General features: G+C 35.6%; 4 protein-coding genes across 6 annotated transcripts; 3 read left to right on the forward strand and 1 right to left on the reverse strand.

Moving 5' to 3' along the window:
- Positions 1-1697: 1697 nt before the first annotated feature.
- LOC114730672 (protein AE7-like) lies at positions 1698-3639 on the forward strand. 2 transcript variants are annotated; one of them, XM_028917781.1, is made up of 6 exons: positions 1698-1882; positions 1968-2071; positions 2171-2273; positions 2856-2857; positions 2902-2945; positions 3331-3639. In XM_028917781.1, exons 1-6 carry the CDS (start codon positions 1757-1759, stop codon positions 3429-3431), a joined length of 480 nt encoding a protein of 159 aa, XP_028773614.1. In that variant the 5' UTR covers positions 1698-1756; the 3' UTR covers positions 3432-3639. The 2 variants fall into 2 exon arrangements, with proteins under 2 accessions (XP_028773614.1, XP_028773616.1); XM_028917783.1 differs by having other exon boundaries at positions 1698-1846.
- A 4068-nt stretch (positions 3640-7707) lies between these two features.
- LOC114730674 (protein AE7-like) lies at positions 7708-9873 on the forward strand. Its single transcript, XM_028917786.1, has 5 exons — positions 7708-7930; positions 8068-8173; positions 8290-8389; positions 8955-9000; positions 9423-9873. The coding sequence occupies exons 1-5, from the start codon at positions 7807-7809 to the stop codon at positions 9521-9523; spliced, it is 477 nt and encodes a 158-aa protein (XP_028773619.1). The 5' UTR covers positions 7708-7806; the 3' UTR covers positions 9524-9873.
- A 1256-nt stretch (positions 9874-11129) lies between these two features.
- Positions 11130-14386, reverse strand: LOC114730673 (vacuolar protein sorting-associated protein 25-like). Of its 2 annotated transcripts, none has more exons than XM_028917785.1 (7): positions 13987-14386; positions 13314-13468; positions 12251-12390; positions 12053-12106; positions 11885-11973; positions 11724-11799; positions 11130-11510 (listed from the first exon to the last, which is right to left on the reverse strand). In XM_028917785.1, exons 2-7 carry the CDS (start codon positions 13370-13372, stop codon positions 11389-11391), a joined length of 540 nt encoding a protein of 179 aa, XP_028773618.1. In that variant the 5' UTR covers positions 13373-13468; positions 13987-14386; the 3' UTR covers positions 11130-11388. The 2 variants fall into 2 exon arrangements, with proteins under 2 accessions (XP_028773618.1, XP_028773617.1); XM_028917784.1 differs by having other exon boundaries at positions 13314-13487.
- A 1333-nt stretch (positions 14387-15719) lies between these two features.
- On the forward strand, positions 15720-21049 carry LOC114730677 (phosphomevalonate kinase, peroxisomal-like). Its single transcript, XM_028917788.1, has 11 exons — positions 15720-15841; positions 15936-16037; positions 16283-16433; positions 16941-17038; positions 17327-17436; positions 17531-17583; positions 17871-18251; positions 18715-18819; positions 19289-19516; positions 20001-20123; positions 20617-21049. Exons 2-11 carry the CDS (start codon positions 16015-16017, stop codon positions 20881-20883), a joined length of 1539 nt encoding a protein of 512 aa, XP_028773621.1. The 5' UTR covers positions 15720-15841; positions 15936-16014; the 3' UTR covers positions 20884-21049.
- The last annotated feature ends 6273 nt before the right edge of the window (positions 21050-27322 follow it).

Here is a 27322-nt window from a genome sequence, read left to right on the forward strand (position 1 = left end):
GGACGGTGGAGGGAATCCCAGTCCAAAACATCTGGCGGGTCAAATGGAATTCTACAGCATTTTTAGTAAAAATATTACAAAACGAAATATTTACCAAAATACTACATTGTGAGAATATATACTGGGAATCTGAGATGCTGCATTTTAATAACTCGATCACGCTCTAATGAAGTTTCACTCTGACACTTGCATTTTTTTAAAACAAAAGGGAGAACTCGTTCAGGCTATGAACGATTTCACCTTTTTCCTTTCTCATGTGGGGAGAAAATTACAACTGCATACCCTATCTTATCAAGCTGCCACCCCTTCCTTCTGAAGTTCGGAGAAAGTTGTAATTAATGCCCCATCTCTCATCCCTCTGTATCTACTCCTTCCCTCTTCCGTTGTTCTAGATCTCCTTTCAAATAGGAAAGATATGAGTAAATTTTGTAAAAAATTACTTTTTATCTTAATACTTAAATTTAAGAAAAATAAATAAATTAGATTCATACAAAATGTTTATAGATCTTCACTAATATATCCAAATTACACATATTTAATTATAAAATATACACTATATAGGATTGGGATGGATCTTTCTCACCATCTCAATTGGATATAGATGATAAGGACAAAATTATAAACAGTTGCAGTTGCACCTGTCCTTGAAACTCCATTGTTTTTGTTGCTTTCAAGACGAGTAGTTTGTGAGCTTGCAGTCAACTATATAGGATCGGGATGGATCTTTCTTACCATCTCCATTGGAATTAGAATTGTCAATGATAAGACACCGCCATTTTTGAATGAGTTTATGCCCCTGTTTCCTTTTTTTTTTTTTTAGTTTCCTCCAAAAGTTTTCAGTCTATTCGGTAATTCCTTATCTCAACTAGCAAGCATCTAAGGCGATGAAGAAGAGGAGAGAGAGGTTAGTGAGGGAGAGTGAGGTTGTTGTCAGGTCATCATCGCCAAGTCCGAGTTCATGGTAAATTTAAGCTTTATTTTTTTCAATTTTTTTTGTCAAATTTATGTGGAGAGCTGAGTTGGAAGTCCATAAAAGAATTTATAGCTGTATTTTATTTTAGGCAAATGGCTCAATGATGACTTGGCATGGATTATAGATGATAAGGACAAAATTATTGACAATAAAAAAGATGAAGGATTGGGTTTTAAGTGAGTTAAACTTTTTGGAGTTGATTCATAACGAGTCATAGTTGAGGAGACTGAGTTCTAAACAAGTTAAAACTCGGAGGGATTAAAAGATTAATTTTCTCTCTCTCTGTTTTTTTTTTTTAAAAAATCGAAACTGAATCCATTGCCCAAAAGAGAATACAAGCCGTACAATACTACGAAACTAAATCTGAAAAGTAAATGTAAGAGAGACTTTTAGCATAAATTTGCCATTTTGAACATAAGAAAAAAGTAAATTTGCCATGACTTAAAATCTCTAAATTATACAGGTGAAAAAATAAAAAAAAACTTAAAATTATTAGTGAACCGCAATTCGATGAGAACGCTATAACAGCAAAATCAATTGTGATTCTGGCAACAACAACAAAAATTCTGATATCGGAGTAATTGGTTTTCGCAATTTCTTAATTGAACCTTAAAGTATAAAATCTCAAATCGGGATAGCCCAGCCGGGAAGTTACATCCTGTTCTTCGAAATTTCTCCTGCGCTCGCCGTTTATATCGCATCCAGAGCTCCGATCGTCCTCCAGCGGCATCCTTCGTCTCATTTGTTGCCCTAATTTGTGAGTTCTCTACATTGGCCAGCAAAATGGTGTCTGGCTTAATAAATGCTAATCCTATCATCCACAAAAAGAAAGAGCGCCGAGCTCGCACTACGCCCACCTTCGCTGATGACGATGTTCCTGAACCGATTGATCAACAAGAAGTTTTTGATATGCTTTTCAACCATCAATTTATATATATGTTTTGTGTGCTTCTGTTTATGCAATTTTAAGGTCAGTTTGCTTAACATTCTTAAGCATATAAGGGATATTAGAGACCCAGAGCATCCAAACTCCTTGGAAGAGCTCAGAGTAATAACTAAAGATGCACTTGAAGTCGATGATCAGCATAGTTATGTCAGGTATTGAACCGTTCGTTCATCTTTCCCCTCTCGCTCTTTGGCCTTAATTATGTCTGTGGAAACGTCCTTGTTATTTTGGATTCTGATGCTTTGCGTCAGGGTTACGTTTACTCCTACACTTGAATATTGTGCCGTGCCGAGCCTCATAGGTCTATGCTTACGGTGTGTGAAACTCATGAGGAGCCTTCCTTCGCGCTACAAGGTATCGACATCTGTTTGCAGCTTGCCTTTTTTTTTTTCAGGCTAATAATCTAATGTGCCGACAAAATTTTTGTGGAAAATTGGGGTCTTGACTCTTGACTCATGTATGCATTGAAATTCTTAGTATACCATATATATTGTGAATGTGGCTTGTCATTAGATTTCAGAATAGTGGAAGCAAGCAATATAGATAGACCTGCGGGTCCATGCAATAACATTCTGTTTGATTCAATATCGTTGTGGTTGCTTGCTTTTACCTTTAATTATATTTTTCTTGAGTATCGTAGGCTGTGTCTTGCATAACAGAGGGCACACACACACACACACACACGCACATATTATAACGATGAAAAGCCAATGTCCAATTCTGTTGGATGGTATAATACTACCAAGTGTGCTTACTCCTATCCATAACCCATGCATCATGTAAATTTCTATTATATGAACTGCAACATGAATGTACTGTCAATCACTATTATAATACACAAATTATCGATCTGTGGCACCCTTTTAAGTATAATGTATAGCATTCTTGGAGTTTAGATCAAATTCTACTGATTTTTAGACACCCTTTCTATTAAAGGTGTATCTTCTCGACTATCTTATTATCTTTTTCAAATCACGGTTAGGGATATCAGAGTAGCGCCTGGATCTCATGTGAAGGAGGCTGAAGGTTCTCTCTCTCTCTCTCTATAAGTACATTTGTTTGTCAGTGAATGTAAAATCGGTGCTTTTAAAACTGATATAGAGAAATCATATTATTGCTTATTTGCTTGTTGATTTTGTGTTTCTTCAGTGAAGTGATGCGTACCAGTCATTGTCTTTTACAGCAGATTTTTAATCGTGTTATTGTTCCTGGAAATCAAATATATGTTTCTCCCACTAGATTCAGATTCAGATTCAATACCTCGGTTAACTTTGATGCTTGACTATTTTGCACATCTCACAATTTCCTTGATTGAGTCTTGAATTTTTCATTATAAATATTTGATTATGACTGCTGGACTTTCTTTTTTTCCCTTTGTTTAATTCAACTTCTTTTGCAATTGTACCTGCAGTTAATAAAAAACTAAATGATAAAGAAATGGTGGCTGCCGCACTGGAAAGGCCATACTTGCTGGAAATGGTTGATGAATGTTTAGCTCCATCTTTTGGTTGAAGGAGCTTTTCATCCCCCGATGCAATAATAAGATGTGGTACTCATTTTATGATTGCCAGCCTCATTGGTGATGCAATTTTTGCCTACTATACGTTCATTTGAGTTTCAGATTAGGAGTATGCAGCTGGAAAAAGTCATGGAAGTGATACTTTCATATGATTCTTTATTATGAGCTCCAGAAGAAGGAAAAATATGTTTTCTATTCTCATGTTTCTTTTCTTGGTTTTGTTAAGACTCTTTCTTGGTACTGTAAATTGAAAATAAAATCAGCCTTGTCCATCTGGTAGGAGCAACTGGGCTTTGTGTCTCTGCGTATTGCACTGCGCTCGAGCAGACTGCGTTATTCTCAATCTAAATTTATTTTTTTAAAAAAGATGTCAGTTATAATATTTTTTTTTTAAATTCTGCATCTGTGAATAGATAATTATTTAAAATATAAAAAATTAAATTAAATTTGAATCATTTAAAATTAATCTAGATAATACAGATTATGATGAGCACTCCAGATAAGCATGAAAATATGAAATGTGTTCTCGCAGAATGGCTATGGTTGAGTTACAAGTTGTTCTGAGTCTGTAATACGATGGGAACGCTGGAACGGCAATTCGGATTTGGCAAAAGAAAGACGCTCTTCGTAAATACTGGCATTTGGAAAGCTGTACAAATACTTCAAATAAAAAAAGTTAAAAATTACTAAATTTTAAGTTAGGGTTGATAATAATATTTTATTTAGTAGTATTAATAATACCGAATTTATAAACAAACAACAAGCCTTATCCCACTAGGTGGGGTCGGCTATATGAATCACACGACGCCATCGTGCTCTGTCAACAACCCAATCCTTAGATATGTTGTTGATTAGAAGGTCTCGTTCAATGACCTCATTCAGCGTTCTTCTCGGTCTTCCCCTGCCTCTTTTTATGGGACTCCATCTTGTTTGATCCACCCTCCTCACCGGGGCCTCCAAAGGCCTTCTCTGCACATGTCCAAACCATCTTAAGCGATTTTCAACCATTTTCTCTTGGATAGGTGCCACACCGACTCTTGTCCTGATCTTTTCATTTCGAATCCTATCTTTTCTTGTATGACCACACATCCATCTCACATCCTCATTTCTGCTACTCCGACTTTGTGCTCTTGTTTTCCCTTTATTGCCCAACATTCACTACCATACATCATAGCTGGTCTTATAGCAGTCCGATAAAATTTTCCTTTAAGTTTCTCAGGTACCTTCTTATCGCAAATAACTCCGGTAGCTTTCCTCCACTTTAACCAGCCAGCTTGTATTCTATGAGAAATGTCTCTATCAATTTCCCCATCCTCCTGTATAATGGATCCTAGGTATTTAAACTTTGATACTTGAGGAATAATTTGCTCTCCCATCCTCACCTCCAAATCCCTATTACCTTGCCTCCCTCCAAAATCACAATGCATATATTCTGTTTTGTTCCTACTCAAACGGAAACCTTTCGACTCCAAAGTCCTTCTCCATAACTCCAAACTAGTGTTAATTTCTTCTTTTGATTCCGCCATAAGAACTATATCATCCGCAAGAGCATGGACTTAGGGATTCTTTCTTGAACAGGTTTAGTTAGAACATCCAGAACAATGTTGAACAAGTACGGACTCAAAGAGGATCCCTGATGTAGGCCAATCTTAATAGGGAAGTCCTTTGTCTCCCCCCCCGGCGTCCTTACACTGGTAGTTACCGCCTTATACATATCTTGTATGACTTTGATATACGCAACCCGTACACCTTTCTTTTCCAAAGCCTTCCACAATACTTCTCTTGGCACACGATCATAAGCCTTTTCCAGGTCAATAAAAACCATATGTAAATCTCTTCTTTTACTTCTATATCTCTCCATTAACCCCCTTAGTAAATAGATTGCTTCCGATGTGGATCTCCCTGGCATAAATCCAAATTGGTTTTCCGAAATAGAAGTCTCCAACCTCAATCTATATTCCATCACTTTTTCCCACAACTTCATTGTATGACTCATAAGTTTTATCCCCCTGTAGCTTGCACAGTTTTGAATGTCTCCTTTATTCTTGTAAATAGGAACTAAAATGCTTTTCCTCCACTCATCCGGCATATTTTAGAGCGTAGAATTTCATTAAAAAGCTTGGTTAGCCACGCCTCCCCCTCATCGCCCAAACATTTCCAAACTTCAATAGGGATACCATCAGGCCCAACGGCTTTTCCATTGTCCATTTTCTTGAGAGCCGCCTTAACCTCTCCGATACGTATCCTGCGGTAGAAAGCCAAATTCCGATCATCTTCGTTAATTAAGCAAGTCCTGCAAGTCCTGAGTCGCATAATTGCTTCCCTCATTAAACAACTTGTAAAAGTAAGCCTCCCATCTGTCCTTAATATCACCATCAGTAACTAACACTTTACCATCTTCATCCTTTATACACTTTACTTGGTCCAGATCTCTCTTTTTCCTCTCCCTTTGCTTCGCGATCTTGTAAATATTTCTTTCTCCCGTCTTTGTTCCTAACTCCTGATAAAACCCTTCATAAGCTTTAGTACGTGCTTTGCTCACTACTCTCTTTGTCTCTTTTTTAGCCAACTGATACTTTTCCTGGTTCTCTACACTATTGCACAAGTGTATGGCCTTAAAACAATCTTTTTTCTGTTTGACTTTCTCTTGCACACTCTTATTCCACCACCAAGTCTCCTTATCTCTTTGACCAGGACCTTTGGATTCTCCCAAAATTGCTTTAGCTACCAAACGAACCCTTGAAGCTATCTCTTCCCACATCATGTTTGCATTTCCCTGCAACTCCCAATTCCCATCCTTCAAAAGAGTCCTTTTGAATAACTCCTGCTTCTCTCCTTTTAACTGCCATCACTTAATCCTGGGTTTTGCCACTTGATGGTACTTTTGCCTGGTACTCTTAAAACATACATCAAGGATAAGTACTCTATGTTGGGCACTCACCCCGTCTCCTGGAATCACTTTGCAATTAGTACACAATCTTCTGTCCGGATTCTTAACAAAAAAGAAATCAATCTGTGATTTTGAGACACCACTTTTGTACGTGATTAAATGCTCCTCTCGCTTCTTAAAACAAGTGTTGACAATCTTAAGATCGTATGCAAGAGAAAAATCAAGAATAGATTGTCCTCCACTATTAAGCTCCCCAAAACCAAAACCACCATGGGCCCTACTGAATTGTCCTGCTTCTTTACCAACATGTCCATTAAGGTCCCCACCGATAAAATTTTTTTCTTCGAGTGGTATGCTTTGAACCAAGCCCTCCATATCTTCCCAAAACTTATCTTTAAGGTGTGTCTCTGCCCCAACCTGAGGTGCATAGGCACTAATGATATTGATAGTATCCTTTCCAACAATTACTCTTAACGATATTATTCTGTCCTCAAACCTTTTAACCTCTACCACGTTTTTTTCCATGTCCCATCAGCGATGATACCAACCCCATTCCTTGTGCTCACCTTTCCTGTGTACCAAAGTTTATACTCTCCAAGTTCCTTGGCAGCTTCTCCAGTCCATTTGGTTTCTTGGAGGCATAAGATATTAATCCTTCTGTTCCTCATAACTCCTGCTACTTCCATAGATTTCTCATTTAACGTCCCAATATTTCAAGTGCCAAATCTAATCTCAGTCTCATGAACTAACTTCTTTAGCCGCCTCCGTCCAAGAGAGTGCGGTAGCCCTTGCTCATTTAACACTACATCCGGGCGACGATGCAGCGGCTCTAGCTCATTTCTCACTGTACTCGAGCCATACAGCGCGTCACATCTGGGCAACGACCTAGCATTAGCATAATTACTTCGTTGATCCATGTTTATGAGATTCGACGGGTTTTTACGTTGGCTGTCGAGGGCCTAACACAACCCTCCTCCTTTATCCGGGCTTGGGACCGGCTATACAACATAGGCAGAGTTAATAATACCGAATTTATAAATAATAATAAATTTTTATTGACATCTTTTATTTTATATTTAGTAATTTTACAGTTTTTTTGTCATTTAAAAAAAAATACTTGTATTTAAGCAGATTTCATAAAATTAATTAAAAAAAATCTGATATGGGGGTGTTATTTTTTTTTAAAAAAAAAAAAATTCTGAATTGAACCCTAAAATATAAAATCATGAATTGGCATGCCCCAGTCGAGAAGTTTCATCGGGTTCTTCGGAATTTCTCCTGTACTCGCCGTTCATCCGTCGCAGGCAGAGCTCGATCATCCTCGGGCGGCTTTAGTTGGCTTCCCCTCTTACCACTCAAAACACCTTTCCCCCTTCTTTATTGCCCTAATCTGTGAGTTTTCCAGCTCCTTCCTATAGGATCCCTTCTTAAATCTGTGAAATTTGAAACTAAAGCAGAGCTCTACATTAGCCGGCACAATGGTATCTGGCTTAATAAATGCTAATCCTATCATCTACGAAAAGAAAGAGCGTCGAGCTCGCACCACGCCCACCTCCACTGATGACAATGTTGCGGAATCGATTGATCAACAAGAAATTTTTGATATCCTTTTCAACCATCAATTTATATATATGTTTTGTGTGCTTCTGTTTATGTGTATTATTTGAATTTGAAGCATTAGAATTTAGTCTTCTCGTCAAGTCAGTCAATTTTAAGATTAGTTTGCTTAACATTCTTAAATCATATAAGGGATATTAAAGACCCAGAGCATCCATACTCCTTGGAAGAGCTCAAAGTAATAACTGAAGATGCGATTGAAGTTGATGATCAGCATAGTTATGTCAGGTAGTGAACAGTTTGATCATCTTCCCCCTCTTGCTCTTTTTTTGTTGGGGTTGTTTCGCCTTAATTATGCATGTCAAAACTTCCTTGTTATATTGGATTCTGATGCCTTGCATTAGGGTTACGTTTGCTCCTACAGTTGAACATTGTAGCATGGCAACTATCATTGGTCTATGCTTACGGGTGAAACTCATGAGGAGCCTTCCTTCACGCTACAAGGTACCAACATCTGTTTGCAGTTTGCTATTTTTGTTAGGCTAACCTAATATGTGGACGAAATTTTTCTGGAAAATTGGGTCTTGACTCTTGACATGTGTATCATGCAATGGAATTCTTGGTATATTGTGGATCAGAAAAGCTTGGAACCAGTATAGATAGACCTGTGAGTCCATGGAATAACATTCTATTTGTTCCAACATCGTTGTGGTTGGTTGCTTTAACCATTGTATTTTTTCCTGAGTATTGTAGATTCTCTTTTGCATAACAGAGGGTATATAATAATGAAAGGGCAATACTCAATTCTGTTGCATGATATCCTACCAAGTGTGCTTACTCCTAACTATAACCCATGCACCATGCTCGTTTCTATGAACTGCAACATGATTGTACTGTCAATCAATATTGTAATACACAAATTATCGATCTTTGGTACCCTTTAAAGTGTAACGTATAGCATTTATGGAGTTTAGATCATATTCTAGTGATTTTTAGACACCTGTTCTATTTAAGGTGTATCTTCTCAACTATATCTCTTTCTTATTTTCTTTTTTAAAATGACGGTTAGGTGGATATCAGAGTAGCACCTGGATCTCATGCTACTGAGGCTGCAGGTTCTCTCTCTCTCTCTCTCTCCCCCTCCCCCCCCTCCCCCCCATCTCACACAGTGTACATTTGTTTGTCGGTGAATGTAAAGTCAGTACTTTCAAAACTGATGTAGACAAATCACATTCCTGATTTGCTTGTTGATTGTGTTTCTTCAGTAAGTGATGTATACTAGTGATTTTCTTTTACAGCAGATTTTCAAATGTTGTTGTTCCCGGGAATTAAATATATGTTTCTCTCACTAGATTCAGATTCAGATTCAGATTTAATACCTCGGTTAATTGAGTTTAAGTCATCAAACATATGCTGTAATTTGACCCAGTTGCCTGTGCTCCGTGTCCTTGATTGAGTCTTGAATTTTTTTTTATTGCAAATCTTTGATTATGACTGGACTTGTTCAATTCAACTTCTTTTGCAAATGCATTTGCAGTTAATAAACAGCTAAATGATAAAGAAAGGGTGGCTGCTGCACTGGAAAATCCAAACCTAGTGGATATGGTTGACGAATGTTTAGCTCCATCTTTTGGTTGAAGGAGCTTTTTATCCCCCGATGCAATAAGACTGTAGCTCCCTTAATGCGTGGACCTTATCAGTTTCGTGAGTTGGTAGAGATATTGTATTCATTTTATTGTTGCAGCTTCATGGGTCATGCAGTTTTTGCCTACTATACATGATTTGAGTTACATGTAGGAATACGCAACTGGAAGAAAGCCATAGATGTGCTATTTTCTTATGATTGTTTATTAGGAGCTCTAGAAAAAGAAAAATATGTTTTCTATTTTCATGTTTCTTTTCCTGGTTTTGTAACTTTCTTGGTGCTGTAAATTGAATTTCGGAAACAAAAATAAAAAAAAAGCCAGCTTTATTTATCTGGAAGGAACTATATTGGGTTTTGTGCCTCTGCGTATTGCATTTAACTCACAAGCAAACTGCATCATTTAAGGCCGGTGGTATGTGAATGGTGAAAATGGCCTTGTGTCAAGTCTTTCGAACTAAAGACTTCACAGTTCATAGTGATGTTGTCATAAAATGGCAATGCTTTGCATTGGAGGCCATCATTTGCCTTGGCGGGATTTCACAAGGATCGAGGCCTCCATTTGAGTTTAAATGTTTATTTTAGGCAAGGTTTGGGTGTTCTGAGATGAAAGAGAATGAAAGAGCAAAGTGTGGGGGCATAATCAACAAATAAATGCTTTTTTTATCCTAGTAAAATCTGAGAACTTGACCCAACTTTTGTGTTTTCGTGAAGTTTAGGAACATGTCCTCTCTGATAGTCAAATTCAGGATCATTATGCTCAAAGTCTATCTGCGGGTTTGTACGTTGTAGGAATGTATCTTCCAGAGAAGACATGCATTAGAAAGCAACGTTTATGATGAATTTGGTGTTGGAATTTGACGGTCATTTGTAAACTCATTATTATTGAGCTTGAGGCATTTTAGCTTATTTGTGAAAATCTCTAGGCGTATAGACGTAACATCATACGTGAAAAAAGTGTTGAATTGGACGTTATCAATGAGAAAATGGTATAAAATTATTTGGGCTTGTTTGGTTACATGCAAAGGTTTTTAAACGTGCAGGTTAAAAAAAAAGATAAAATAGTATAAAGTCTTTTAAAAGGAATAGAAAAAAGCCAAAAAAAACATTTAATGAAATTATTAAGTGAGATCTTTCAATTAACAATATACTCAAAGATTTAGTTTATAATATAACTCAATGACACGATTCATGTAACCAATCCTACTTAATAGGATAATAGTAACATGCAGCAGATTTAATGAAGCCACTCCAAAACGGACTACTAGATTTTAGAAGGTCCCTCTCTTCCAAGTCAAATGCTCTTCCTCCGAGTCTAATTGCTTCTTCAATCAGGTTCCCTGACCTCTCAATGCAGAGCATAAAAAATATAAGCATAAAAGGTCACCGTAACGAAAACCCTTGTTGCGCCTCAAAAGCTTCAAATTCCTTGCCATAAAACAATTTTCTGTATGACTGCTTTTAACAGAACTCGTAATCTTGTAAACCCAAAAAAAAAAAGGAAAAAAAAAACCTCGTAATCTTTACAAAGTTCTGCTAAAACACTATATTTTTCCAAGTCTCTGTAAGAAAATTTCCAAAAGAAAGTTCACAAAGCAGCTCTTCAACGCCAAGAATTTAATTCTAATATTATAAGGAACAACAAATGCATTTATGTACAGTAATTTTGGCTAGAAAAACAAGGGATAAATTGGGATCCATACTCCTTAGTATGCACAGGAAGAATCGCTCTTTTGTGTGCGTGACAGTAGAATATCCCAGTCAGTACAAGGGCCTTAGCTTGATCTTAACAAACAACAATCCAGCCAAATCAGGCGGGCAATTATAGACATCCTCTTAATACATACCCAAAAATCATAAACTATAAAGAAAACTTGACACCTTCATCATCTGCTGAAGTTCCCTTGAAGATGACAAGCTTCCCTTTCTGTTCCAACAGTTTCAAAGCACGATTCAAGATCGTGCGGTCTATCCCATGAAGCTCTGCAGTATACCAGAAAGTTCCAGAATGCCAATTATAATCACAAGACAAATTTTTCCTACCACAGTTTCGATAGCAACGAGCATAGAAGGGGGAAAAAAATACTGGATAAGTAGATATAACTATATTTCATGAAGACCATCTTTGGCGTGCTAAATCTATCGGAAGGATGGCTTTTATTCCAAATACAGGGCGGATACAGCTCAGAAAATTACCTGTTCCTTGAGATTCAGTCCCTGAGCACAGTTCCTCTACCGTCACCACGCCGTCTTCCAATCCATTATCTTTTGCCTAGTCAATATGGGGCAAATTCAATTAAAATGCATTAAATAACAGCTCAAGCACCAGGATTACAAAAATGCTAATCGTAACTTACAAATTGTACAACAATATCAGCCCAATCTTGAATCCGGTGCCAGAGAATAAGACATTTTTTACGCCCTTTATCCATCCATTCAGCTCGTCCTGCCAAATCAGATCTGAAGTTTATGTGTTTCCTCTCAACCAAACTCAAGAAATTTAACTCAATTGTATGACCACAAACCTTCTGAAACTAATGCAGACAGGAAGGCTTCTCTGGCTTCATGACTCAGGGATCCTGCACTATAAACAAGTCAAAAAGCAATCCACATGGCAAAAGAGGTAAATAAGCAACATAGACAACTAGAGCATTTTGTATGACCTATCAATTTGATTCAGGGATACAATAAAATCAATAAGCGGGCAGGAACGATGATCTTACTTTCAATTGCAGGATTTGAAAATAGAAGGAATTCGTCTTCAAGACCAACTACAAATATCTTCTGTGTTTTGCAGTAATCTAGGATAAGATCTTTCCACAACTGTACTTGCTTCTCCCTTGTGTCTCTCACAGGCTGCAAACTAAAAAAACAACCACGCCAGAGGCACAAGCCTAATCAACCATGAGTTTATTTTTCCCCCTTTTGATTTCTCAGAAACACCCCACATTCTTTTAGAGTGGGACTAATCTCACTCAGTACCTGTGGTTGCCCCACTCCACAAGAGTTTTCAGTGATTTCAAACCCCTAAATTTGTAGAGTTCCCTCAACAATAGTTCAAACTACTAATCAACCGCAAGTTTCTGACTGGTTAATATAACAATTAAATATAAATACAAGCATGATAATGAACACCACATGCGATTGAATTTTTAGAAATAAAAGAATCCATTATGCAACAACATTCATATGCAACATGAAGCATATATACTGTTTATTCGATTGGGATTTTTCACAATGGCTCTTGATACTATCATAAAAAATATCTCAGCTGATGGAACCCAAACTATTTGGTATGAAAATCTCCGAAATTTGGCACAGATATCCTCTTGGCAACTAAAATCACTTCCTGCTTGTCCTCGTATAGATATCATGAGAGTGACAAATCTGATCAGTTCTGAAATGTTTGATTTGGTTCATCTTTTTACCAATTTTCAGTACTGTCTAAAGCGTACAAAGCCATCCCCTGTGGGGTTTAGAAGAAAATTCTCAGACCAGATACTATAGACCAGTGGAATAGCTAATGCAATACTGATATAATATTCGTAAAAACACAGCTGCAGTTTTCTTTTGTAGCTCATCCTCCTAAGTGACGATAAATGATATGTATGTCAACCCACAGAAGGTCAATACAAATAATTGACATGTCTGTCAACTCGCAGAAGGTATACACGTCTTGTTAGTAAATGTGTAAACTAGAACTACCAACATGGACATCAAATCATCAAAATTGGCATTCGTCAACTCCCTAAAAAATTACACAGTATATAAAGAAAAGGCATTTACGTGAAGTATGGTGGATAATTGAAGAAATGGGGTAGCTTGAACTCGCCCAGTTTCTGCATTTTCTCAAATGCTTCCTCCAGAACAATAGGGATATAGTAATTATGCAGCAGGTCTTCTTGATGCTTGAATATCTTCAACTAGTCGCTTATAACCTCCTACATGCAGGTAAAATTTCTGGCACGTAAATACAATTACATACCTTGTACATTTCGGAATAAATGGTAAAAAGATACTAAGTAAATAAATATGCAACAACTGTACTTCAAAATAGTACCCTACATTAACACCCAGAAATATTTACTTCCATAAAACTTCCCTCCAATGTGAACAAACTTCTAGGTAGGCAACAATTTTAAACTAATTTATATCCACAGTGGACACCGAAAATAAACAAAGAAAGTCTCACCGTACCTGATTCAACCACCTTTTTTTTTTTTGGCAATGTTTTGTTGTTATACATGTAGACCTTTATTCTAGGTTATCTTCTATCTTTGCAACTGCTATTTCCTTTCGAATTTGAGGTATGTATTGACTCTTTCATTAAAAAAAAATATTTACTAGGGTGGAAATGTGAGAAAGAGATGATGAAATTCAAGCAAATTATCGCCTCTGCCTGCTAGGTTCTGAAAAATATAACAGTTAATAGCCGAGAAATCCAAATAGAAGACGCTACCTTCAATCGTCGGCGAGCGCTTTTAGCAGAACTGTGATCCTCTCTCTCAACTGGAGACCCTGCACAGAGACGCAGTCCGATTAGGAAGGGTTCGGTTTGTCTCCTGATTCTTTGCGTTCCATGCTGTCCCGTACAGATTCGCAATACTGGCCGTCAATTTGATCTAGCGATCAGCATATGTAATAACGTAAAACGCATGCTCGACTGCTCCAATGCTTGACGGAGCAACGCTGGTCGCTGGTGCCTGGTGGTGGCTGGAGCTCGACGACGACGAGGGAGGGAGACGGAGTCACGCGACGCGAGCTGCGGGACAGCGATGCGATGCGATGCGTGAGTGAGAGACACAGCGAAGCGACAGACGAGGGTGCGAACTGCGAAGGTAAGGCCGGGGGAGAATGAGGCCTCTAGGAAAGTGAAAGTGAATAAAAAAATTTTTTTTTTTAAAAAAAAGGATGGCGGGTTATGGCCTCATCAAGGCCGGTTGGCGGGCAGGCAAACTGGCCACAACCCCATATTCTGGGCTCTACTTGGGCCTTCCTCATTTCTTTCTTCCGCCTCCAATATTTCATTTCTTCTTTTATTAGAGGAACGGACACAATTAAAAGTACCCAAAAAAAAAATTTACAACCTCCTTGTATTTTTATGTCAGGAGATTATTAAAAATTAAAATATTGGCATGACCCACAATACTATTCGCTGCATGCATTTTTTTTAAATGGTAAAAAAAAAAGTGTTTGAGATGAATATATAAAAGGGTTAGATTGACATTTATTTAAACCAAAATAGTAAAACTTTGTTTAAGAAGATTTGATTGGGTAAAAAAAAAAAATATTTTAGTCCTTCAATTTTTAACTCGCTTATAATTTAGTTTTTGAAGCTTTGACTCATTTGTGAATCAGTTCGTTATCTTTTTTTTTTTTGTTATTAATTTTGACTTATCCTACATGAGTTGGAAGACTCTTATTAATTATTTTTGCCATGTAGGGTGAGTCAAAATTAAATTATGAATAATAAAGATAACAATAAAATGAAAACAAAAATATAAGAAACTAAGTCATAAACGAGTCAAAAGTTTAAAAATTGATTTATAAGTAAGTTAAAAGTTGAAGAGCTAAAATATTAAAGAAAAATCATTCTTTTGAGGTGCCTATAGTTTCCGTCAATTTTTAATTTGATACTTGTGAGTTTTTCTCTCCATATTAAATCATGTAATTTTACTTTGTTAACATAATTAGTTTTTGTACATGATCTATCAATATTAATAGTGTAAAGTCACAGGGGTTAATTATATTAAAAAGTGTAAAATTGAAAGATTTAATAAGGAAAAAAAAACATACAGTTACCAAATTAAAAATTAAAAAGAATACTATAGATACTCTAGGAATGGTTTTCCCAAAAAAATTAATTTTTCCAAGAAAAAAAAAAGTTCATTGAATAGAGTAGTTGAAGCATCAGTAGCAGAGCAGGCCTCTATAATGATGAATGAAGACGCAAGAGAACAGAACACATGTATGCATGTGAAAAGAAAGCAATGCTACTGAAAGCCTACCAACCGCGTGCAACGCGAGGCACTTGCATATTGTTAAATAGTGCTATTTTTTTTTTTTTTTTCCTATTCAACAAATCATAGCTATATCTTCTTCACGGTTGAATAATCTCTTCACTTGTCTCACTAATTCCTTCATATACAATGTTCGTTTCTTAACTTGCATGTGTTCTGATTGAAGAGGCAGCAAAACCAGAAGCAAAACCAGAAATACTATAATCTGAGAAAAGTATATGAAGGTGAACTCCATATCAACACAGCTATTATTAATTTGCAGGGAGCAGAAATTCTAACCCGAAAAATCTAGAGGTGCATTGCTTACTATCATTTTCATTTCGCTCTCTTCATCTCTAAAGCGATTCATGATAAAGTAATTTCAGAATATAAGTTTTTTTTTTTTCAGTTCTTATTTCATTTACAGTTGAAGCATTCTTTGGTCCCCGGCTGAACTGAGTTAAATCTCATCATTCATTTTCATTGGGATGACTGAAGTAACAATGGCCGTGTAAGTTAATTCTCGTCCTTAACACCTAAGAATTTGCATCTCCAATGCTATTTCTGCAAGAACGGTTTGTTATGTCCAATGTGAAACGGGAATTTTCGGATGAAGCGATAGACGTTTTATGAATCCCGATCAATCAAACGGAGGAAACTAATAATCAGTTTGCCTTCACCCATTCTATAACGATAAGCAAAAACATACTTCTTTATTCTAATTGTTACTTGTCGACGACTCTTTGCTCTGCTCAGGGTAGCTTCTGCTCCAGGGAAGGTATTGATAACAGGGGGTTACCTTATATTGGAGAGGCCAAATGCGGGACTTGTACTCAGTACCAGTGCTCGGTTCTATGCAATCGTGAAACCACTGTATGAAGAAACGAAATCCGACAGCTACGCAGGGGTGGGATCTTATTGCATACTTGTGATTTGTATGATACTGTGATGCATTTGTATTTGATTTGATTTGCTACTTCCAAAATGCTCTCTTGCATGATAATTATGAGCGAAGATGATGAAATCATATGGCAATTTAATAACTCTTTTTAATACGAAGTTGTTTGTTTGTTTTCTGAAACAAAAGGAACTTTTCAAGTTTATCCGAATACTTGCACCTGGTCATCCATGGCTTCAAGTACAATGTGCCATAATACCTCCTGAGCCATGTTAATGAACAAGCCAATTTAAGATCAAGAATGAAGTACCCTTGTTGCCAATGTAGTTTATTAAAAGCTAGCGCCTGTTGAATAGTTTAAATTATTGATGTCATCTACAGTACCACGCACTTAATGTAAATTTCTTTACATTTATTTGGTGTTTTATTAGCCTAAGCTATTTTTCCTTTGTTTTTTTTTCCCCCAAATGTTCCAATTTTAGTGATTTTATCACATGTTACTTGTCTTATCTTCAGGCATCGGCAGATGTTAAAGTGACTTCACCTCAACTCTCCAGAGAAGGCATGTACAAGCTAGACCTGGAGAATCTTACAATCCAATGTGTTTCTTCGAGGTAAGTTTTCTTTTTCTCGTTTTTCTTCCTTCTCATCTTCTATCCTTCAAAGCTCTTTTTTTGTTTTTAATTAATTTAATTCGATTACAATATACAATTGCGGAGTGGAATTCAATCCAAACTTCACAATCTATCAAAGAGGTCAATTTACTGTAGGATAAACATTTTGCATGGTCAGGCAGGGTGAAGAAGTTCACATTCTTCAGAACTTTTCAAAAGTAGTAGATTGAACGCAAGGTTAAATTAAATATTGAGGCGAGGCTTAAATTATTTGTTTCCCAATTTCAGTGAAACCAGGAATTCTTTTGTGGAATATGCAATACAATATTCTGTTGCTGCTGCTCAAGCAACATTTGATAAGAATAAGAAGAACTTGTTGCACAATGTGCTTCTAAAAGGTACTATATCAATGTGATTTATGTTTCTCTTTCCTTTTATCAGAGAAAGAAGAGTTTCAAGCTTTCAATTTTTTTAACCGGATCAGTTCTGCAGGTCTTGGAATCACAATTTTGGGTTGTAATGGTTTTTATTCGTACAGGAAGCAGGTAGTTTATTTTCCTTTGTCTTTCCTCATTATCTACAGGACAAACTTTCGGCCTTTGGTTGAAGTAGTTTGCATTGACCATGTTGAAAATGTATTTTGATGTCCGTTATGTTCATTGCTAGCGAGAACAATTACTTTGCACTGGTGAAACATGTCCTACCTTTCTCTTCCTTTCTTTCATCTTCCCCATCTCAATACTTCCTCCCTAAACCTTTTGAGGATTTGTACTACACATGGTATTCAAAAGCTTAACCTAAGAAATTAATTTGCTAATAAACTCTTGTACAGATTGAAGAGCTTGGGTTCCCTTTGACGCCCGAATCATTGGCCAACTTTCCACCTTTTACCTCCATAACCTTCAATGTTGGGGATGTCAATGGAGGAAATTGCAAACCTGAAGTTGCTAAAACTGGTTTGGGCTCATCTGCAGCCATGACAACTGCTGTAGCTGCTTCTGTACTTCACTACCTTGGAGTTGTAAAACTTTCCTCGTCCAAAGATCATCAGGAAAGGAAGGATACATCAGATCTTGATGTTGTGCACAAGATAGCTCAAACTGCTCACTGTGTTGCACAAGGGAAAGTGGGCAGTGGGTTTGATGTCTGTTCGGCTGTTTATGGCAGTCAACGCTATGTGCGGTTTTCACTGGACTTGATTTCTTCTGCCCAGGTATTTTCCTGTGAATTCTTGTGTTTCTTGTGCACCCAAGAAACTCACCATTGAATAAAGATATAAATACATATATATATATTTATATATTGATGATGGTTTGTCTGAACCGCATTTTGGGTTCCCTTTGAGTTCAGTGATCATTCTCTTCTGTAAAATCTTGGAACACTCTGGCAGGTATGTTTGCATGATATATGATCTCATTACAGTCTGTATTTATTCTACAACATTTGTTAATTTGTTCCTTTTATTGGTTTCCTCATGAGCAAAACAAATCCCAGATGCACCCAGTTGGATTTCAAGAAATACTTATTATTACTGGCCCTAGAAAATTTTTATTGCTTGTTCTATGTCAAACTTGTTACAATGGTCGTATTTGTTACCTCTCCGTATTGACTTAATGATATTTTCCAATCATGGCAGTATATTTGTTGTGAAAGCATTGATTTTGTTTACATTACAGGCTGCAGAGAGAGCAGTGCCTTTACCAGAAGTAATCACTGGCATTCTAAAGGGTAAATGGGACCATGAGAGGACTGAATTTTCTTTACCACCCTTGATGAATCTTGTAAGGAATCCAAATTTCACATATGTTAGATTTTCAATCAATTTGGTTATTCTAAAGCTTTCTTCAAAGGAGACGTTAAAGATGTTATTATATCCAACTACAGACCTTCACTTAGTAGTTTAGGGTCCTTGACAAGAAGGGAAAATAAGATGGTAGTATTGTCTCACTTATCATAATTGAATTTTTTTTCTCATTTGAATGTTCTTGTGGACTTTTTCTAGCTTTTTGTTCCTAGTAAAACTTTCCTTCTGCCAATCCACAATTTGGCCTTTTAACAACCAAATATGTCTTGATGTTTAAGTTTCCCATTTTATCAGACACACCCCTGATTAGATTGTGAATTTACATGGGAGTACCTCCCATCTATAAGAAATTGATGCTGTTAACTACTTAAATCTGAATTGCTTGACTTTCTTGTTGGAGGACATGGAATGTCTTGTTTCTCATGTTGGTTAATCCTCTCTTCTAGTTACTAGGCGAACCAGGAATAGGGGGATCATCCACTCCATCAATGGTTGGTGCTGTTAGAAAATGGCAAAAGTCTGACCCTCAGAAATCCCTGGACACATGGAGAAGGTTATTGGATGCAAATTCAGCTCTGGAAGGACGATTGAAATTGTTAACAAAATTAGCAAAGGAACAATGGGATGCATATAGATTTGTTATAAACAAGTGCAGCAAGCTCACATCAGATAAGGTCTTTCTTGAGCTCATTTGTGAATGTTTAATGGTATATGTTTGAAGAACAAAATATCTTCACTTAATATAGAATCCACTAAACCCTATTTCGGTTCCTAATAGGTGTGACATTTTGTAATACGATCATTCGGTTCCTGATAGGTGGGACATTTTTGGATTTAGTCCTTGCAATTAAGACCATTGTCAATCATGCACGTTCTTATGTTAACCGACTGTCAATGAAACTATTTGGCAATAGTTAGTTTGCATATTATATAGCAATGACTGAGTGATAATTAAATAGAAATATGCGAGAAAATGCTACAATCAACGTAGTTTTCAATTATATCATTAGTGAAGTTGATAACTGAATGGCTGACCTGCATTTTTTTTAGACTTGTCTTTTATGACTTGGAATTTCATTACTTTTCCTAGCCGCATTGTAAATTCTTATTGCTTTTCTCCTTTAATGTTAATGCCTGAAATTAAAACTCTACTTTCAGTGGATAGAACAAGCTTTTGAACCCAACGAAGAGGCAGTTGTTAATGCACTGCAAGGAGCGAAAGACGCTATGCTTCTGATCAGATCACTTATGCGCAAGATGGGAGAGGCCGCAGGTGTTCCAGTAAGATCATTACACTGAGTGCTCATTACTCATTGTTCTCTTGTTTATACGCATTACTTTCCCCATGAAAAGGTCTACAAATTGAGATGGGTAAAAACTACCCACATAATCTTATGTCTAGCTTTGAGATAGGAGTGATACCATGATCATTATTTGCTTGCTTCTGATTCGCTCTTGGTAAAATTGAAGAAAGATATGCCGTCATAATGATTAAGTTGAGAACTGAATGAAGTACCAGATTATGGCTTCGTGTACCATTGAATACGCTAGATCATTCCTTTTGGCATAGGAATTTCAATTTACCGAACCAAGATAATAGACTTTGGATAAGATAAGAGGCTCAGGATGGATTGGAACATAGTAATTATGGAAGCACGAAAATAACCTTCAGTTTTTGGTTTATGCTGCTAAATTCTCATATATGGAAAAATGATGTTCAAAACTTAACATAATTGATGGGTTCTATGATCTCATTGTCTGCAAAATTATACAGATTGAACCAGAATCACAGACACAACTTCTGGATGCCACTATGAAGTTGGAAGGAGTTCTGTTGTCTGGAGTTCCAGGAGCAGGAGGATTTGATGCAATCTTTGCTGTTACATTGGGAGATTCAAGCAAAGAAGTGACTAACGTATGGAGTTCACTGAACGTTCTTGCCTTGCTAGTCAGAGAAGATCCTAATGGGGTTTGTTTGGAAACTGCTGACCCACGTACCAATGCAATCACATCAACTGTATCTTCAATTCATTCTCAATAAGTTCATTTCCACCAAGTAATAAATATTGTGTAAATCACCACTATTAAGGTGGAGTCTCTCTTGTGGACTAGGTGAATTAGTTAGCAAAGTTGGATGATCAATAAACTTTTTGTCATGTCCTAAGTGATCAATATAAATGATTGTACTCCATGTTGACTATACCAAAGAAAGATCAGAAACAGAACAAGCATGTATTGAGAGGCATTACACCTCTTGATCACCAACTCCAAGACATTTTAAGAATTTATGGCACAATTTAAATAGGGAAAATGACAGATAAAGAAGCTCCAAAATGTGAAATGCCAATTTGGGAAGCTAAGGAAATGTAATTACCCATAGGGAAGTCCTTCCCAAATTGGGATTTTGAAATTCAGTGAAATGACAAAAATGCCTTTTGTTCTTCTTTTTTTTAAAAAAAAAACCCAGCCCCTCACCGGTGGCCGGCGACTGGCGACCACCGCCGGCGACTGGCCTCCGGCGGCCGCCGACCGCCTCCGGCCACCGGCGCCGGCCACCGGTGTGGTGGCTGCCAGTGAAGGATTTTTGTGACAAGATTTTTTTTTTGGGAATAGGATAATATTGGTTCAAAGTGGCGGGGGTGGGATTTGATCCCATAACCCCTTGGCCACTTGGACCAACAAAAGGATGGCCATTGGGCCATCAAAGATTTCTTAACCTTATAATGCAAACAAAAATATAAGTTAACTCTTTTACTGTGACTCCAGCTCGTGACAACAATTTATCTGAGGATGACAAGTCTTAATTGAGAAATAACAAGTCTAAATTTGATATTAACAAAGCAACTTTTCCTTATACATAAAAATTAATCATAATTTATTTAAAAATGACACGTCTTTGTTGAAAAATAACAACAATTTATTCGGTATTTCTTGTTATGTATAAGGAAAAGTTGCTTTGTTAATATCAAATTTAGACTTGTCATTTTCCAGTAAAGACGTGTTTTTTTCAAATAAATTATAGTCATTTTTAATTAACGTAGATGCTATTTCTTGTTATGTATAAGGAAAAGTTGCCTTGTTAATATCAATTTTAGACTTGTCATTTTATAGTAAAGACGTGTCATTTTTAAATAAATTATGATCATTTTTAATTAATGCACATGCTGCTATGTTATGTATAAGGAAAAGTTGCTTTGTTAATATCAAATTTAGACTTGTTATTTCTCAATTAAGACTTGTCATCCTCAGATAAATTGTTGTCACGAGCTGGAGTCACAGTAAAAGAGTTAACTTATATTTTTGTTTGCATTATAAGGTTAAGAAATCTTTGATGGCCCAATGGCCATCCTTTTGTTGGTCCAAGTGGCTAAGGGGTTGTGGGATCAAATCTCACCCCCGCCACTTTGAACCAATATTATCTTATTCCCAAAAAAAAAATCTTGTCACAAAAATCCTTCACCGGCAGCCACCACACCGGTGGCCGGCGCCGGTGGCCGGAGGCGGTCGGCGGCCGCCGGAGGCCAGTCGCCGGCGGTGGTCGCCGGTCGCCGGCCACCGGTGAGGGGCTGGGTTTTTTTTAAAAAAAAAAAAGAACAAAGGGCATTTTTGTCATTTCACTGAATTTCAAAATCCCAATTTGGGAAGGACTTCCCTATGGGTAATTACATTTCCTTAGCTTCCCAAATTGGCATTTCACATTTTGGAGCTTCTTTATCTGTCATTTTCCCATTTAAATACAGCTTTAAACAAATAAAGAGAAATTTTTTTTGATAAACAATCGTTTGGAGATAGTACACCTATCAAAGGTCTTAAGAAAATCTAATTCATCACATGAACATGAATTGGGTTAGTTGATGTGGATGAAGTAAAGAGATTGGTTTAGAATAAGGTGTAATCAAATTGATTTCTAACTCCAATCTTGCAAAATAGGAAGAGGGGAGAAAATGTCAAGATTGACCAAGTTAACCAAATAAATCTATCAAAATCATAGTTTAAAATAATAAGATCAATCAATTTAGACTGATTTGAGTAGTATCTTGCCAGAAAAAAAACAGAGAGGGATTGATTTGAGTAGCAGGATTCTCGTTCGAGAGTTTAATTTTCAACTTTTTTATATCAAATAATCCTAGTTGTGAGGAATTTATTTATTATTGTTCATGCCAGAATATTTTAAGGGATATTATTCTTGTTATCAATGGAAGCTACCCCTAATCGCGCAAATAATAATATTAATTTATAGTTTCAAAATGTGTTATCAACTGTTTATAATTTTTTAAAAATAATTCTCTATAAGATTATTAACACGCACATACACACGCAAAATTTAATCCAAGAAAAGGACAAAATCATATATTGAGGCAAATCAATTTATAAATATGGCATGTAACGTATAATTCATGTTGAGTTAATTATTCAGATAAACTACATGAAATAATAAATATTAAAAAAGATCAAAATAATTATTAGTAATGATGTCAACAAAAATTCGCTGAGGACAACTTATTTGCATTTAAGAATTTAGTCATAAATTATTAATATTTATATATGTAAAATAAAAAAAGAAAGACTAGCTGAGGAAAAGTCTGCAAATCCTAGTATTCATGATTTCTTATCAACAATATGACTTTTATTAGTTTTTCCGGTTACTGGTATGTGCTTTGACTTTTATAATATATGTGTGTGTGCGTGTGTGTGAATGATTTTTTTTTTTTTTGTATACAAGAGGTATATGAATGATATTATTGAATATTAATGTGGGTTTAGCTACTTTTTTTTTGTTGACCGGAGTGGGTTTAGCTACTTAAAACTTTTGGTTGTCATCTATTTGGTCTTCGGTGGTGTGTTTTGAGCCAAACCCAACTATCCAAGTGGTACTAGTTAGGTTCGAGACTTATAAACAATTTTTAAATCATGGTTTACAAAACACGATATAAATGTATGAGAAGAGTTTTATCTCGATTCACGTATTTATAAATAATTTTATGTCATTAATATTTTATTTGATATATTGTAAAGGCACTTCTCATATCACGTGCTTGATTTGGAAATATGAAAATAAAAAATGCAAATTAATAATTTGATGCAATTGTGCATATTAAATTTAATTGGAATTTATTAACTTTAATTTATTTCAGGGTATGTTATAATGCATGCCTAATAATTTCATCGTGGCGCATGCTAATTATTTGAAAGAGAAAAAGAAAAAAAAAGAAAGTGTTCTAACTTTAATATCTTTTTGTTTTATTATTTTGCTGACCTTTGAATTCCTTTTGTTTTATTAGGATCATTAAGATTTTGTTCTCTTAATATCCAATCCACGATGTGCTTTTCCGCTTTTTCATTATGGATGTCTTCTTTTATCATTACCAATGATGAAGTGGAAACTACGATCTTTTATCAGCTAATAATAAAAGCTACTATAACTTTTTCTTATTAACTAATACCTCCGGTCTTTAATATAAGACTCTGTTTGATTTTTTATTTGGTTCTAATTATAAAATCCCAATCCATTTTGTCTCTCATATTTATATATTTTTTTCCAAAATAGTCTTTCTAATAATGATAGTTTTAACCAATACACTTAATTAGCAAGGATATTTTAGGAATGACAACATTTATTTATTACAAATAATTAACTTAACTTAATTTATTAATCTCCTCAAATTAGTCAACTGAGTCTTATAATTAGGACTGGAGGTAGTATTTTTTTTTCCTGAATTTTCCCCTCATCAAATTAAAGTTTTTCTTTTATAATTTTAAGAAAAATGATTTTAAAAAAAGACGTTAGAAATTATTAAATACCAAATAAAAAATGCTAACAAAAATTTGTTGTTTTGCAAATTTAGTGTTGTCAACACCAAATAAAGGGTTATTATCAAACCTGATTTGAGATTTAGTAGTTTCTAACTTTTTTTTTAATTATTTTTTCATAATTTTATTGTAAAAAAATTTGTGATTCCTGTTAATCACTATTTCAAGAATACAAAGAAAAGAATTATTAGCCTTAAAATGTTCACTTTCTTCATGTGACAGTTTTTTTATTTTTAGATGTAGGAGTTAGATAATTAACTTATAAAAATTAGTTAAATTAGTAATTTATAAAAAAATATGTATGTTTTAATTATTTATATTATAAACTATAAACTATAAATCTTTGCAGAAAATTTTCTTCACATGAGCATTATAGAAAAAATTTAGCAAAAATCTATCAATTTAAGAGAAAGTGTAAAATAATGAATTAAAATTTTGTATATAAAATCAAACAAACTCATTGGGCATAGTCGTTAATTTATGCTGTTTACATTTGCTCGGATTGGATGGAAAGAGCGTCTACGATCCACTCTACGAGATAGCCCGTTTGGGAGACCAAATCCTCTATTGTTCTGAAGTTTCTTAAAACTCATGAGGTGACTTATATTTTTCTACCATTGAATTTCATAATTATAAAATTTTAATTATTGGTGATTATTTTTTATTTAAACATAAATTTATCACTAAATTTATATAACCAAAGCTTAACTAATTTATTAGAGCATATTAAAAAAATTAGTTAATTATAACAAATGCAATATAATCTTTTTGAATACTAATTTACAATATTAGATTATATATGATTTTATTAGTGAAGTAAATTATTCTAAAAAATAATAAATATGTGAGAGAAAATAAATTAATACCTTATATTTAGGATAATCTCCCATTCATAGCTAACTCCTGTATGGAATCACAGGGAGTACAAAATGCATTATTCATTTTATATAACGTTATAATATTATATATTTTTGGTCAGCTACAATATATATCACTTTATATGGAAGTAATTATAATAATTAACTTAGTATCTGCTGGTCAAAAAAATTAACTTAGCATCTTAAAATTGGAAATTAGATATAAAGATTATCTCTTTTTTTTTCAGTTGCCCACTCAGTTCACTGGAACTCTGCTCCAACTACATCTGGATCCGACCCGCGTCACGCACCTAGCTGTGGTGGGTGAGTCTCCCAATGAGGATTTCCGCATATGCTGAGGCTCAAACTCGAGACCTCGCTTAAGTGGTACTAAGCCGCTTACCACTTGGACCAACTCCCGTTAGTAAAGATTATCTTATTTTAACAAAATGTGTGTGTGAAGAGCGAGTCTTAAAAAATATACTCTTCTAAGTCTAAATATAAGACTCCTTTTGTAATGTAAATAGGCTTATACTACCTCTAGTCATAATTATAAGAGTTAGTTGACTAATTTGAGAAAATTAAAGAAGAAAGTTAGGTTAGTGATTTGTCATAAATATGTGTTGTTTTTCTTAAAATATTCTTGCTAATCAAGTGTATTAGCTAAAACTATCATTGTTAGAATGATTATCTTAAAAAAATACATAAATATTAGAGACAAAGTGGATTGGGATCTTATATTTATGATCAAAATAAAAATCAAATGATGTTCTATATTAAAGACCAGAAGTAGTATTTAGGACCGGAGGAATACTCAATATAATTATAGTCAACAAAATAGGCTAGCGTCACAGTTGATTTGATCTTAGAAAATGAATGTCCATGAATATGATTGAGCACTAAAATTTGATATTAACCTCTTTGCGTCTCTCTGGTAAAAAAAAAAAAAAAAAAAAACCTCTTTGCGTCACTTAATAGTATATTGATCCCAAAAGCAGAAAAACTCATAATTTCATTTATTTGAATTCCCATGAAAAGCTTGAATTTAACTCAGATTAAGTTCACATAGTTTTCTTTAAGCAGAGGTCTTAGTTTTGGTTGTTAATTTTATAAAGTATTTTTTCAATTCTTTAACGTAGTACTATTAGTTACTCCCTAACAATAATTTGTTGTGTCCATTACTATTATTATTTTACAAAATAAAATTAATATGTTAGTATTTATGAATATCTGGTCAACATTTAAAGTTTTAAAGGAAAAGTATAATTAAATTTAACTGAAATATACAAATTTAGGGTCTGTTTGGTTGGGCTTCTGAGGAGCTTATAAGCAGCTTAAAGTCAGCATAAGCCCGATTGGAATTCAGATGCTGTTTGGATGGGCTTGGAAAAAAAAGTGGCTTATGAATTTTAAGCTCCTCAACGCACGTTCTGGCCCAAGCCAATTTTTATGGCTTATTGAATCATAAGCTCTTACTTTTTACCGTTGGATCCTATCAGCCGGTCCTCAATTTTTTTTCCTCAAGTCTTCGGTCTTTCTTCGTCTCCTGGAGCCTTCGTTCTTTCTTTTCTTCTTTCCCATCTGCTCTCCCTTCTACCCGACCGGCGACCCTCATCCTGCCTCCTCCGTCGCCTTGTCGTCCGACCACCGAGAGTTGCCGTGAGCTGCGCCGCGTCTCCGCCGTGAGGTCCTCGTGTTGGGTGTGGCTTCGAGTGACCGAAAGCCTGGTCCTTCACGCGAGCTGCCTCCCCTCATCGTCCGTCCCCAGAACCACCGAGAGTTGCCGTGAGCTGCGTCGCGTCTCCGCCGTGA

This window comes from Neltuma alba, unplaced genomic scaffold (genome assembly GCF_004799145.2).
Source record: "Neltuma alba isolate B1F8T4 unplaced genomic scaffold, ASM479914v2 tig00012758_pilon, whole genome shotgun sequence".
NCBI lineage: Eukaryota > Viridiplantae > Streptophyta > Magnoliopsida > Fabales > Fabaceae > Neltuma > Neltuma alba.